This window comes from Xiphias gladius, chromosome 3 (assembly GCF_016859285.1).
Source record: "Xiphias gladius isolate SHS-SW01 ecotype Sanya breed wild chromosome 3, ASM1685928v1, whole genome shotgun sequence".
NCBI classification, from domain to species: domain Eukaryota; kingdom Metazoa; phylum Chordata; class Actinopteri; order Istiophoriformes; family Xiphiidae; genus Xiphias; species Xiphias gladius.
This window is the reverse complement of record NC_053402.1, coordinates 21,733,776-21,747,160: the sequence shown is the minus strand read 5'-3', so window position 1 is coordinate 21,747,160 and position 13,385 is coordinate 21,733,776. Positions and strand designations below refer to the sequence as shown.

The 13,385-nt window shown below is 44.0% G+C and overlaps 3 protein-coding genes across 4 annotated transcripts; 1 reads left to right on the top strand and 2 right to left on the bottom strand.

The window, feature by feature from the left end:
* Positions 1–126: 126 nt before the first annotated feature.
* armc5 (armadillo repeat containing 5) lies at positions 127–7,003 on the bottom strand. Of its 2 annotated transcripts, XM_040155461.1 has the most exons (8): positions 6,749–7,003; positions 6,075–6,577; positions 5,954–5,984; positions 5,697–5,807; positions 3,947–4,841; positions 3,020–3,825; positions 2,224–2,356; positions 127–1,896 (listed from the first exon to the last, which is right to left on the bottom strand). In XM_040155461.1, the coding sequence occupies exons 2-8, from the start codon at positions 6,465–6,467 to the stop codon at positions 399–401; spliced, it is 3,867 nt and encodes a 1,288-aa protein (XP_040011395.1). In that variant the 5' UTR covers positions 6,468–6,577; positions 6,749–7,003; the 3' UTR covers positions 127–398. The 2 variants fall into 2 exon arrangements, with proteins under 2 accessions (XP_040011395.1, XP_040011386.1); XM_040155452.1 differs by having other exon boundaries at positions 6,075–7,003.
* A 222-nt stretch (positions 7,004–7,225) lies between these two features.
* si:dkey-66i24.7 lies at positions 7,226–9,204 on the top strand. Its single transcript, XM_040124271.1, has 2 exons — positions 7,226–7,496; positions 7,795–9,204. The coding sequence occupies exons 1-2, from the start codon at positions 7,403–7,405 to the stop codon at positions 8,397–8,399; spliced, it is 699 nt and encodes a 232-aa protein (XP_039980205.1). The 5' UTR covers positions 7,226–7,402; the 3' UTR covers positions 8,400–9,204.
* Positions 9,205–9,776: 572 nt separating this feature from the next.
* LOC120788434 lies at positions 9,777–12,232 on the bottom strand. The gene is made up of 3 exons (XM_040124270.1): positions 11,718–12,232; positions 10,681–10,912; positions 9,777–10,558 (listed from the first exon to the last, which is right to left on the bottom strand). The coding sequence occupies exons 1-3, from the start codon at positions 12,027–12,029 to the stop codon at positions 9,840–9,842; spliced, it is 1,263 nt and encodes a 420-aa protein (XP_039980204.1). The 5' UTR covers positions 12,030–12,232; the 3' UTR covers positions 9,777–9,839.
* Positions 12,233–13,385: the final 1,153 nt, after the last annotated feature.

Sequence of the window (13,385 nt, the reverse complement as noted above, 5' to 3'; positions counted from 1 at the left end):
ATTTGCTTAGACTTTTTCCCAAAATAAAAAAAAATTTATAATTTAAAAAAAAAAAAAAAAAAAATCACAATACAAATGGTGTTAGAAGTTAATCCAACAACAGTAAACTATAACAAAATTATGTCATGCTGGGACGGGCTACAGTTTATATCGATTTACATTAAAACTGAATAGAAATGTATGCTTCCAAATTATGAAAATAAATGAACATTCAGTTCTACTAGTGCTGAAGGAATCGATACAGCATGTTTTTCAGATAATCGTGCTGTGATTATAACCTGCACTTGTACTATCAACTTTTCTAGAAGCTTATATCAAGACGCCTAGTCAACTCTCGCTTAATCTGTGCCCACTGAATTCACGCCACCAATCACTCCACTCAGAACTCCCCTCCTTGCTCAACTCAGAGCTAGTGAGGCCAGACTTAGTAGATCCCGTTTCAGAGTCTCTGCACAGTCAGCCTCTCTGGCTAGTCTGCGAAGGCAATCCCCAGCAAGGGAGGAGGACAAGAAGGGCCGAGGAAAGTCCTGACAGCCCAGCAGCAGAGACAGGCAGGCCCGACCCAGTACCGGGTAGCTGTAGTGCTGGGAAAACCAGTATACCTGTGGGAGGAGACCAGCCAGAGCCCCAACTCCTGAACCAGCTTCTGAGGAAGAGAAGGAATCCTGAGCCGCTGATTTCAGAAGCTGTGCTGAACCTTTAATAGGGTACTTTGGTCTTAACATCAACTCTTCTGGATCGAGTGATTTGTCAGCAACTGACGCAGAGCTTGATTTGACACTTTTAATTGTCTTCTGCGCCAAAGTTGTGTCGAGTCCTCTGTTGACCTTTTGAACTGCTCCAGCAAAAGAGATTTTCTTGCTGTTTGTTTGCTTTAGAGAACTGTTCGGTTTCTTCGTCTGTCCTGGTAAATTTTCTGTTTGCATCTCGAAACCAGTCAGCTCTAGCTCAGATGTCCGATTAGCCAGGTTCTCCTCGGCAGACTCGAGACATTCTTGGTCCATTTTAGATGCAGCCTTTTCGGCGTTGTCCTCTGTTGGAGGTGACGCAACTCTACTAGCAAGCTTGGTGGAGTAGGAAAGAAGAAGAGACACACAGAGACCCTCCAACTCTCTCTGCAGCCCGGTCACCAAAAATCGGCACGCTCCAATCATTATCTCACCTAAAGGTGTTTTCTGGAAAGCCAAGTCGTCTGTTGAGTGCTCCTCTGTCTCCTTGAGGCAGATACTCAGTCCTTCAAGGACGAATGAGTCCAGAATCTGACACTGTCCTCCCCTCTCTCGTTCATCCCTTTCCCTTGTTGTTTCTGTGTCCTCGGTGAGGCGACATCCATGCAGGTAATGCAGCACCGGTAATAACATGCCTGTGCTAACATCTTTGATGTGGATGGCTTCTTCTGCATTACCCTGAGCTTCTCCAAACCCGCCTCTCAACAGAGCCCTGAAGTATTCAGAGCCGACCCCGTCTGCCCCCTCCACCCCAGCCACAGCCTCCCTGTTGGCTGGGACCTGACTGCCGTCGTCCAGCAGCAAGAGGAGGTCAAAGCTCGAGAGACCATAGGGACATACGTCAGCTAGCCGAGGCTTTTTTGAGGGAGGGGGTGAAACTCTGCCAATTTTACTGACTGACTGTGTTACAACTGGATTTCTATGTTTTTTGTCAAACTCAGCTTTAGTGCTACCTGTCAGGGTAGACAGGCATCCAATCAGGAGAGAAAAGTACAGTGAGTGGTCCTGAGAGGTGAAGCCTGAATAAGGAGAACTGAACAAGTCAGAAAGCAACCTTCCAGATTCAGCAGGGTTGTCTTCATCCACATCATCATCACAACCAAGTGGCTGCAGAGCCAAGAGTAGCCCACCGCTGTCCAGAAGAAGTTTCTTCAACAGGGACTTGTTGCTGTTGAAGAAACAGAGGGTTTGTAAAGTTCAAATACGACAACTTTCTGTTATTTTTCTGGATGAACTGTTTGCAAGTTCCATCAAAGTAAATCTGAGACTTCTGTAATGGCGTAAATAAATACAAAAACATTCACTGAAGATTGTAAAAGAAGATTTTATCTGGATGTGAAATTGATTTTAATAGAATATCTGATTTCTCATAGAACAACATTTTTAACGTTGGCAAATGTGAAGACAAAAAAAAAGGAATTCCAAAATATTAAGTATTTCAGTTTTCAAAATATCATGATCACTAAGTTCATATTCATCTATATATAATACTCACCTGCTGATTAATGGCAGAGACAGCGCACAGTTCATCTTGTCTGACTCAGAGCCCGACAGCATCACATGTGCAAGAACCCCAGAGCCAAATCCAGACTCACACTGGACACGGAGATTATGGAGAAGTGCAACACCTAAGCAGACAGTCGACATACAGTTATAAACTGCTCACGTATGAAATGAAAATGTCCAGATTTAAGGTTTAACTCCATAAACGCCAGTTGCTGAACATTATTCTTGTCAGAAGAAGGGATGCACCAAGTCTGATACTCTGGCTTGGTATCAGCCCTGATACTGACCTTATTAAGAGTATCGAGTGTCGGCCAGATGTGACCGACCAACATCATTATAAATTCAGTGATTCAACTATTGGCTACATTCAATCAGTCACAGCAGGTCACCGACTCAGTTTTTAGTGCCAGACCTATCCTCATGTTGCCTGACATAAAAATGATAAAAATGAGCTCAACTCAGTAACGTATACAGATTTTAAATTTGAGGAAAAGAGAGCACTAGCAGTGCATCGGTACACAATCACAATCATAATCGTTTACAGAAAAACTTTGACGGGTGCATCCCTAGTCAGAATATTCAACTTAATGATTTTACCAGTAATATATTGTGAGTTGTAACAATAATCATAACACGAGATTCAAAAAATGTGAGTTACTTAGTTACTTAGTTACTTTACTTTGACAGTTATATAGGCCAAACAATGTCTCTTAGCTGTTCTAAACTTACTCTAAAACAAAGTGTTGCACATCAACATGCAACCCTTGTAAAGATATTCATCTCACCAAGCTGTTTAACTTTGGCCTTCACTCGGTCCGTCTGCCTCTCCTCTCCCTCAAACCCTCCCTCTCTCTGGCAGAGATGGTGGCGAATCAGTGCCACTGAGCCCGTTCGGACCAGCGCCTGCAAACAGTTCGGGTTGCAGCTCAGTCGGCAAAGCATGCGGAAGCACCTGCTGCTGGGATCCTGGTGCTGGGTGAGGTAATACAACAAGCCGGACATGACGCCGGAGCTGACCAGAGCAGCGCTTGGGTCCGTGGCATGGGAGAAGCGCGACAGCAGCAGCAGGATGGGCGACTCGGGCGTCCAGGGTTCCGGGTGGTAAGGGTGGTGGTAAGTCATCGGCCGGGGCACAGAGGGAGGGTTGTCAAGAGTGACCTTAGTCAAAGAGGCTGCTGAATGAGCCCGCTGCCTCCTTCTGTGAGGGGATGAGAACTTTGAGGGAGACACGGGTGTTTGGGCTGCTTTAGCGTGAGAGGAGACAGCGGAGGAACTGGGCTGATTTTGGGGTGTGAGTGCACTAGAGGCCTGAGGACTAGAGGGAGGCTGATCAGTGACTTTCCACGGGGATGATAGGTGGGACTGGGCTGAAGAGGACACAGGGGAAAGCTGAGCTGCTTTTTTAGAAGCAGAAGAGGGAGTAGTGGAGGACAAAGAAGAGTTTTTAGGAGACTTAGAATCAGGGTTTGGGGATGACGTTTGAGGGGATGAAGACGGTAGGATCTGAAGACTCCCCCATTCCGCGTCAACACCAGAGGAATCCAGCAGGTCACCCTCAGAAGAGATCAGTCCTTCAGACACCAACCAGGACCTGATGAGAAAGAGAGAGAGAAACAATACAGCATATTAGAACATAATAATAATAATAGTGAAACATAAAACGATTCACAGGAAAAATAGATTTAAAAAGCTGTGCATTTGATTTTCCATACCTGAGACTTTGAAAGCTTGATGAACATAGCCCTTGCTCCCTACCAGCTTCTTCCTTCTTGTAGCCCTCAGGAGGGGGAAAGTCAAAAGAATCAAAACATGACGAGGGCAGGAGCTCAGTGGGAGACATGTTCGATGCGATGCTCACATCCATCTTCTCAGCAGATTGTTCCTCTCCTCTGGTGAGCTCGACTAGTCGTGCTACAAGCAGAGGGACCAGCCCTAACTCTTGCAACAGCTCCATGGCAGATTCATCAAAAACAAAGTCTACACAGGCCAGAATGGCTAGCCGGGAAAGTGGATGACTCTGATGAGCAGACAAAAAGCCAGTTAGCACCTCTAATCCACCACTCTCCTTCACCTTGGCCCGGTTGACCGCCTCCTTGCAGCACAAGCACAGTGCCTTGAGGAAGACTCCGGACTTCAGCAGGTCCCTTTTGACTTCCTCTGTGAACTTCTGAATGACCCCCAGTGACCCGACCAGAGGGCGCAGGCAGCCTTGGGAGCACATGTTGGCAAGAGTTTTCAGTGCTAGCTCCTCAAAAGGTTTACCAGCCTCCCCTGACGCCATGACACCGAGTTGAGCGAGGACCCCAGAGCGGGAGACCTCCCTGGCACATTCGAAACCACAGCCCCGGGTCAGCTCGTGGAGGGTCCTAAGTGCCGCCCGCCTCAGCCCCTGGGGATATTCTGGAGCAATGAGAGGAGCGAGGGCAGATAAGGTCCCTTGGGTGAGCAATGACAGGCGGTTAGAGGGAGTGTCCGAGAGGTAGAGGAGGGCCCGAGCAGCCGACTGAGCGCACTCCAGTTTAGGACAGGGCTCTTTGGGTGGAGCAGCAGTGGGGGAGGACGGGGCAGAGGAAAGAGACACACAGAGAAGGAGAAGGGGAACACCACCTGTATGAAAAAAAGAGAGAATGGATTGTAATATGAGGACAAATAAGAAAAAATATGAATTTGGTCATTTGAATAGACATTTCTAATTTAGGCACATGTGACCCCTGGATTTAAATCTATGAAGAGAAATAACGGCACATTTGGACGTATTGACACGTTTCTGTACATGTATGCTACTTCTATCCACTGACAGTGACTGGTCAGTGGCTCTGGGAAACGATGTTGGGCACGTCGTCAAACGTCCGGTCTTGTCAGCCACTGGCCCAAAACCCAAACATGTTCAGTTTACTATAATTCAAGACCAAAATCCAAAGTAGACAGAAACTGATATTAGTACACTGTATATTGATAGTAACATATATAGACCCAGGTGAGTTAGCACTGCAGTATCACACCTGCCTAAGAAAGCAGAATGCCAAAATATACAATGCGTGACTGAGATTGTGAACATCTTATTACCATGAGTTATTAACCAATTGAAAAAATAATTGGTAACACAGTGTGATCTGTTCATGCTGCTAATGTGACTATTGCTAACCCATATATACAATATTTGTAATTTGTTATTTGTAGTTGTTTTGTAAATCTAAAAATTTGAATATGTCCTTCGGCAAATGTTCTCTTTGAGTGTATAAGTGTATATATCATACCACAAATAATATCAGACCTGTCCATTAGTACGTACATGATTATTCTTCCAAGCCAACATCTGATCAGTTTAATAACGACTACTATTCTGCAGCTACTGCAAAAATATAAGTATCGCTGAAGCAGCATACAGGCTGTATCTTATTTTAAATGCTGAACTGTAGACTTAAAAAGATGCAATGAGACGCATTGACATTTCAGACTTACCAGCAGAGTGGATGAGTGCAGAGCTCTCTGGATCCATGGCCAAGTTTCCCAAAGCACGGGCCGCTCGGTTCTGGACGGTCTCCAGCGCCACATTTCTCTTCAGGATCCCCACTGAGACAGTCAAGAAATGTTTAAGATTAGATGCCATGAGGGGTATTTCTTTAAATTTCAGAAAAATACCAAGGTTTTAATATCTTATAAATATGACAGCAAATCACAGACAGAATAAATTCTTCATAAGAAGCTACATCACTTACCTACAATATTTATTCCATCAAGCTTACGAACCTAAAGTGGAAAACATTTAAAATGTGAGGAGTTTTAATTACTGATTTAATCAAATCAGCTTTCAATGCCTTCGTATTTCTTTGATTTCACCTCTATACGTGTCTCCAGCTCAGTGCAGCAGTTGGCCAGGATGCTCAGAGCCAGGTCCAGTGTTTTCCTGGAGCACTCTGGGTGTTTAATCAGGTTCAGCAGGGGCCGGAGACCACCCTGAGTTCTGAATCTGGCAATGCCAGCCTTGTCTCCCTTGATGTGCTGCGTGCGGATAGCAACCAGGGCTCGCCACTGAGAGACTCTGGACCTCTTGTCCATTTCTCTGCCACCGCCCGTGTCCGCCTTGCCATGCCCGTGATGTTCAGCCCCTGATCCGGGTTTGGACAGGTGAGCCAAGCACCAGGTCAAAGAAGACTCTGGTGATGATGTGTGCCCTTCTTTGGAGGTTGCTCGAGATTGCTTCCAGTCACCTTGCACAGGTGTTGCAGCCATGGTCTCTCTGAATGTCAGGCAACGGGTTCACTTATCTTAATTTTCCTCCTCTCAGTTTGGACAGATACTATACACACTTTGGAGCATCACTGGGCGCTTCCAGTGAAATGCTGAAAAATTAAACATGTCCTTTCACTTTAAAATTTTTAGCTAATTACTCAGCTGGTGTTAATATGCTCTCACTGGGTTCATTCGTATTTTTTCAAAGTTTCAGCAAAAATCACATTCTGGTGTGGTCAGAAAACTACAGATACCAGCATGAAAAAGTAAAGTTGTACCACCTGACGCCGCAGTCGCTGTCGGGAGATGGAGTTCCAACAGCTTCGGTTCACTCCCTATAAAACAGGCCTACATCGTGAAAAGGCCGAGCAAGCGCTATTCTACATAATGGACGTGTATTTTCTCAATATAACATATTGTTGCACATTAAATGACGAATTTAAGCTCTATTTGATCAATGTTTTGTTACCACTGGCCGAATAATTTTTGTGAAACAAAATGCAATCGCCTGTGTTAGCCGCTAACGCCATCTTTAGCCAAACAACGAAACAGGGGCGGTCGAGGGAGGGAGCAGGGAGTGAAGAGGTGGGTCAGTTAGATATATGATGGGACTTGTAGTTCAAAATTCGCTTCGCCGACTGCTCTCGTAGTGCATTTCCTCTCTTAAAAACTACATTCCCAGTGACAGTGAAAATTGGTGTCTTGCGTGAAGTAGCACGCAGCGTTTAGGGATTGTAGTTTAGTTTGTAGACCCGAATAATCAAAAGCCTATTTGTATTAACAAAAATGGACTACACTTCCCACGCTGCTAATTTACGTTGTTATAGTCATCGTTTTACTCGATGCGAGTATTTGCATCGGTGCCTCTGAGAGGTTGTTAAATTCCACGAAAGATAAATAAACAACTTTAACCGTAATGGTTGTGGTTTAACAGCATGGAGGTAATCGAAACAATTGTGATACAGAGTACTGAAGTGGAAGGGAAGGAAACGGTCGTGTCCAGTGCGGACGCCGATAAATCCAAAGCAGGTTAGTACTGGCAGCTTGAAGTTAAAACAGGTTTCATCCAGTCATCGCATGATGCGAGGAGGGCCTGATGAGTGGGCAGTATCTGCCTATTGCACTCATAATACTCGTAAACCGTTATTCACGCGATGTCAGTTACATGAATCAGAATTAGAAACAATCTGGTAACCTGTAGCTTCTATTAGGTGTTTCCATAATATAGACTGTGTCAAATAAAATTATCAAACTTTAAAAAAAAAAAAAAGTACATGTTCAGTGCAAGGTCAAACAATGACATGATCCACCTTGTTTTCCTCCCTAGAATTTATTTGGACACTGCAGGCTACATGGCACCTTATCAACACCCGGCTGGAAATGGATCAGGCTTTTGACCAGCCAGTTTGCAAGAAAAAGAAACTTTGGGAGATGGTGGCAGAGAAGGTGAATGCCAAACTGAGGGAGTCAGACGTCACAGATGTCATTGTGAAGGCATACGAGTGTGATCTCAAGTGGAGAAACATGCTGGCCACGTACAGGAAGAACGCAGAGCGGGCCAAGAGGCTGGGGGCAACCAGTGTCCACTGGGAGTTCTTCAAGGCCATGCACGAGGTCCTGGGCAAGAGCAGGGAGGAGATCGAAGCCCAGCGCAGAGCCAAGCTCAGTGGGACGAAGGTGGGCAAGGCCATAGCCAGCAAGAGGTTTACCCCTATCCTCCCCACACCTCCCGCAACAGCTACTCCCTGCCCTGCACGGCCTCCACAGGACATCCTGCAGCTGTACATGGAGCTACAGGAGAGGAAGATGAACATGTGGGCCCAGCAGAAAGCCCTGGAGGAGAGGAAGATAGAGGCCATCAACAACCTGGCCCAGGCCATCTCCAACCTGGCTCAGAAGAACAGCACAGAGATGTCAAAGGATGGACATTAGAGCTGAAGACATGTGAAGTGGATCTAAACTTCCTACCAAAACCTTTTATAATACTGCACAGAGAGAACTTTTTGAGTATTTTTGTAGGATACGTTTTTAGATTGGTCATGTTGGCACATTTGTACTCCTACAGTTTATAGAATAGTTTGGCCAGTCTGAATTCTGTAGAGCTGAACACAACGCATTTCTGCATAAACTGAAAACACAACAGTTCAGATAAGGAGACACATGAGACATGTACTCACATATCATGCCCTGGGCAGGTCTTATTTATACCGCATTAGATTACATGCCTCCTCAAAGCTCCTGATGACCCAATAGATGCAATCTGCCCTTATTTTTATACCAAAATAGAATAATTAATTATAGTCGGTTGAGGTTGGAGAGTGAAAAAAACTAAAATATCACACACAAATTAGATTAATACAGACGTCCTACCATCACTGTACCAGTTGTTGATATTAAACTCTCGTGACCTATGCACAAGTAGAAAATATATTTTTTTAAGTGTACAAACTGAAACAATCAGAAACAAGCTAACAGAAATGATCAGTGATACGAACACGATCATTGAGAGGTCAGAAGATTTGAACTTCATATATTTCAGTTAAAACAATACAAACGTTTATACTGATAATTATTATTGTTATGAAGTATCAATAACTGTATTCATAGGCATGCTGGTACAATGTTAATGTATTAATAAAATACACTTTGTTTATCAGACAGTATGAACAACTTCACAATGTAATGTGTTCCACTAAACAACCCTGCAATAAACACTACCTTTGTGAATTTTTTTCCAGTTCCATTTACATATTACTTGTTGCAAGTTCGTTTTGGCCCCTTCACAGTTTCTTAGAGCCCGGAAAGAATCTCACTCGTCATAAATCAAGGCCATTGAGCGAATATTATTTGTGTTCCCTACCAGGATGCTGCTGTAACAGACACAGGTTTTACTGGCTGTGGCATGTACTTCCACTCTGATGAAGAGGGGCACTAGTAATACAATAGCTATTAAGAAAGAAACCCCATCTAAAGTCTAATATCAGAATAAAAGCTTTGTCCATGTCAGAAAAAAAAAAGTTATTTAATTCTTTTATCAGTCCTAAATTCTATTTTATGTGATACATTTTTTTATTTTCTATGTGTAAAATGTAAAGTCTTCGTCCAGTGTCATCATTTGTCATCCCCATTATGATAAGCCACACCAATAACTCTGAATTACCCATATTTACTGCAGAAACTGTTTCCGGTCACACAATGTAAACTCATCAGAAGCAAACTTATCCCTGTTATCTGATAGTAGTGATGAGGGTGTGTGTGTGTGTGTGTGTGTGTGTGTATGCAGAGAGACCCAGACAGTTGAGAGATATTTGTTAAAATAAAACTTTATCTTACAGGACCGTGGACACAAGTTCTCTAACAGACACCATCACATCATGTGCTTCCAGACTCAAAGTTTTTAAACAACCAGTCTGAGATGGTATCACGTCTGCGTACACCCTCGTCATCCACCTCCCCCCCTTCCTCTCCGGCTATGGTTTCCTCTTTCTCGACTTCTCCTTGAACCACTTGTCCCATGTCCAGAAACACATTGTGCAACACGCAGGTGGTCAGCACAACAGCTCTGGCTCGGTCAAAGTTCCCAATATCCAGATACCTGAGCCTTTGAAATCTGGCTCTCAGGTTGGCAACGGCCTGATCCAGGATGTGAAAATGCTCCTCCAGCGTCTTGTTGAAGAGCTCCTCTCTTGGCCCATGACTTGGGTAGGGAGTTAAAATCTGAGCAGTGAGCGGGTAGCCAGCTCTGGCTACGAGGCAGGAGCCAGGAGGCATCAGTTCAGGATGCCTTTTAAGTTTGTCTCTGAGAGCACTGCCTCTGTCCAAGTCTGATCCCTTACTGATTCTGCAGTGGAGGAACCTGCCTCCACGGTTGCATAAAAGCTCAACGTTTAACCAGGAGTCAGGATGAGCCTCCTTCTTCATCCTCTTCACCTCAGGCACTGTGCTCTCCACATCATGTTTCCCCAGAGGCAGCCGGATAGGGATCTGGGTGTGCCCCAACACTCCCAGGACCTGAGGAACACTTTGCTCCTCATCCTCCTGCCCATTCTCAGGCCTGGAGAGCGGGAAAAGGGCCTCTACCGCCTGTTCGCCTGAAGAATAGAGAGAAAATACCACCATTAACACTTTCAACCCTGTAGTTGCACTCAAATCATTGACAACATTGCCGTGATTATCCAACAAATGCTGCACAACCATGCTGTAACCAACCCACCGACTGGCCATCTGATTTGCCTCTCCTCCAGCATGTTGACGCGCTCACAGAAAGAAAAGAAGATCCTGTGGATGTTTCCTTTCTCCAGGTGGAAGCGGCGGGACACAGAGCGGTAGCTGACGCGCTCAGAGAGCAGGGTGAGGGACAGCAGGATGGTGTGGGACAGGGATAAGCGAGCCCGTCCGGCCATTCGAGCCCGGGATTTGGAGCTCTGGAGCAGGTCTGTGATGTACTGATGGGACAAACAAATGAAGAGAATCATGTTACAGTAGCCAAAAAGCAGTCAGTCAGCAGATCCAACAGGTACATCAGTTAGAATGTATGATTCACCGTGCATCACAAGCACGGGGGCAGGACTACTATTTGACTTAGAATTGATTTAGTCGGTCGACAGAAAATTATCCAGCAACTCTCTGGATACCTGGGTTAATCAAATGAGTCACATTTCAAGCTAAAGTTCTTAAAAACTCTCTGGTTCCAGCCTCTTGAATGTGAAGATTTGTTGTTTTTCCTCTGTTTTAGATCATTGTAAACTAAATATCTTTGAACTGTTGGTTGGAGAAAACACGGCATATGAAATTTCCTGATATTTAACAGATAAAACAACTGATCAAATAATCGAAAAGAAAAATAATCACCAGATCAACCGACAATGAAAATAACTATTTGTTGCAACCCTAATTACAGCCTTTATTATTTTATTTAAAATTATAACATGGTTTTTAAAAAATGCTATTTCAATGTCATATTCGGTGTTAAAAGCTCCATGTTAAAGGGTAAGTGAACAGTGGGCTTGAGTTTGAAATAGTTCCAGCTGTTTCCAGTGCAGAGCCAGTGTCACTAGTCTAAATGAGGCACATACATCCTTCCTCAACCGGTAGCTAAGAAAAGCATAAGATTTGAGGAAACCCTGTGTTTACTGAATGCTCATCGCGAACAAGCGCTCAAAACTGACTTTCTCTCTTTGACAGATTGTTATACTTGGTTTAAACTGTAAGGGTCTCAGAAATGTGAGAGGACAGGATGATTAAAGTCACCTTCACTGCTGCACTGTCCACAGTATCCAGCCGCTCCCGGGGCTCTGCTGTCTCTTCCTCCGGGGGACTGCATGCCGTCGCGGCCGTGTGCAAGACCTGGGGCCCCGCATTAGGTTGACTCTGCAGCAACTGTACGTATAAAGTCGGGGCAGGCTGAGCTTTGAGTTCTGCTATGAGGTCAGCCTCCAGTATCTCTTCCACCGCCTGGTCCAGCCGCTGCTCCAGCTCGCCCGGAGACAGGGGCTGCCACTCTCGCTCCACCATGTCCAACACGGCTCTGCCCGCCGACAACACGCACTCACCGACGTCCATTTGTGCTGGTGAAGGATAACCCAGGTCCTCTTACTCTATGTTACGGCAGGAGTCATCAGTTAAGCGGGTCGTTTGTCGCTGCAGACACGAATGTTTGGACGACTGTTGTTGCTAGCAGAATGTTAAGCTAGCCGACTGGCTCGTACATGCTGCGTTTAAGTGTTTGAGCCGTCTGAAAGTTCAGAGAGTGATGCGTTTAGGAACCGTGGGCACTTAACCCATGTCAACTTTCGCTGTTTCGTATTGTCAAACAATAATTTGACTTAGATTGTTGAGCAGCCATTTTTTACTTAATGCAACATTTCATTGATTAATGAATTAGTTGACCGACAGAAAATTAGGTATTTACCAAGCAGAAATGCCAAACATCTGGTTTCAGCCTTCGAAATTTACTTTTTATTTTATATTGTTGTAAATTTAATTCAGCACTATAGGACACTATATACAGAATATTTAACATTTGCTGGTTTAAAAAATATAATTTCAAATAAATCAGTGTACACAAAATGATACAATACTGTACCAATGTTTACCATTAACCACACAATCATAAAAAAAAACACCACAGTGCTCAAAGGGTGAAAAACAGTTGTTTTTAATGTTAAATCAGTTACAAGTGCAACTTTAATCATGTCCCACTGTTTAACAGCCTCAATTTGCAAATGCTTTTTGTTTTGCTATTTCATTCAACACCCCCAAGTCAGAATATCCTTTCCTGCGGTAACTAATGGAGGACTTTTGTTTTTAATTGTAGCTTTCTAGATCTTAAGACCCATTTTTATACACTTTAATTTGACATTTTGTGCAGAAGAGTTCATTTCTATTACTTCTTTAGTTTTAAGAAAAAATGTGTATTAAGGTATTAATGGTGTATAACACAACACAAGTTGCAGCATGAACTAAAACTAAATGGGCAGTGATTCTGGTGATAATTCGAGGGTCACAGACACAGTTCCATAACTCATAATACAACAACCTTCTGTTTAACTTAAGATTGTTTATGTTTACTATAAACAATTAGGCCCAATGATTAAAGTCAACAAGTCCTCACCAACATCTCCAGGATTTTATAGGCTCCAATCAAACATTGGAGAGGAAAGTTGGTTGGTTCCCACCTCTATTAGTAATATAAATTAATTAATATTAACTATTTTTACTGCTATGTCTGTCGCTCATTTCATTTGCAACACCAGGCCCATGCCAGCAGTACATGTTTTGTAGATACCCACAACTGAGTGCTTTCAGTCTCAGTAACTCCTGTGAGCAGCTACAGTTTGAGAACTACAACTACTGATAGGTAAAGTACCAAGAAATCTTCACCTTAATGCCAGATCTTCTGCCAACGAGTGAATCAAT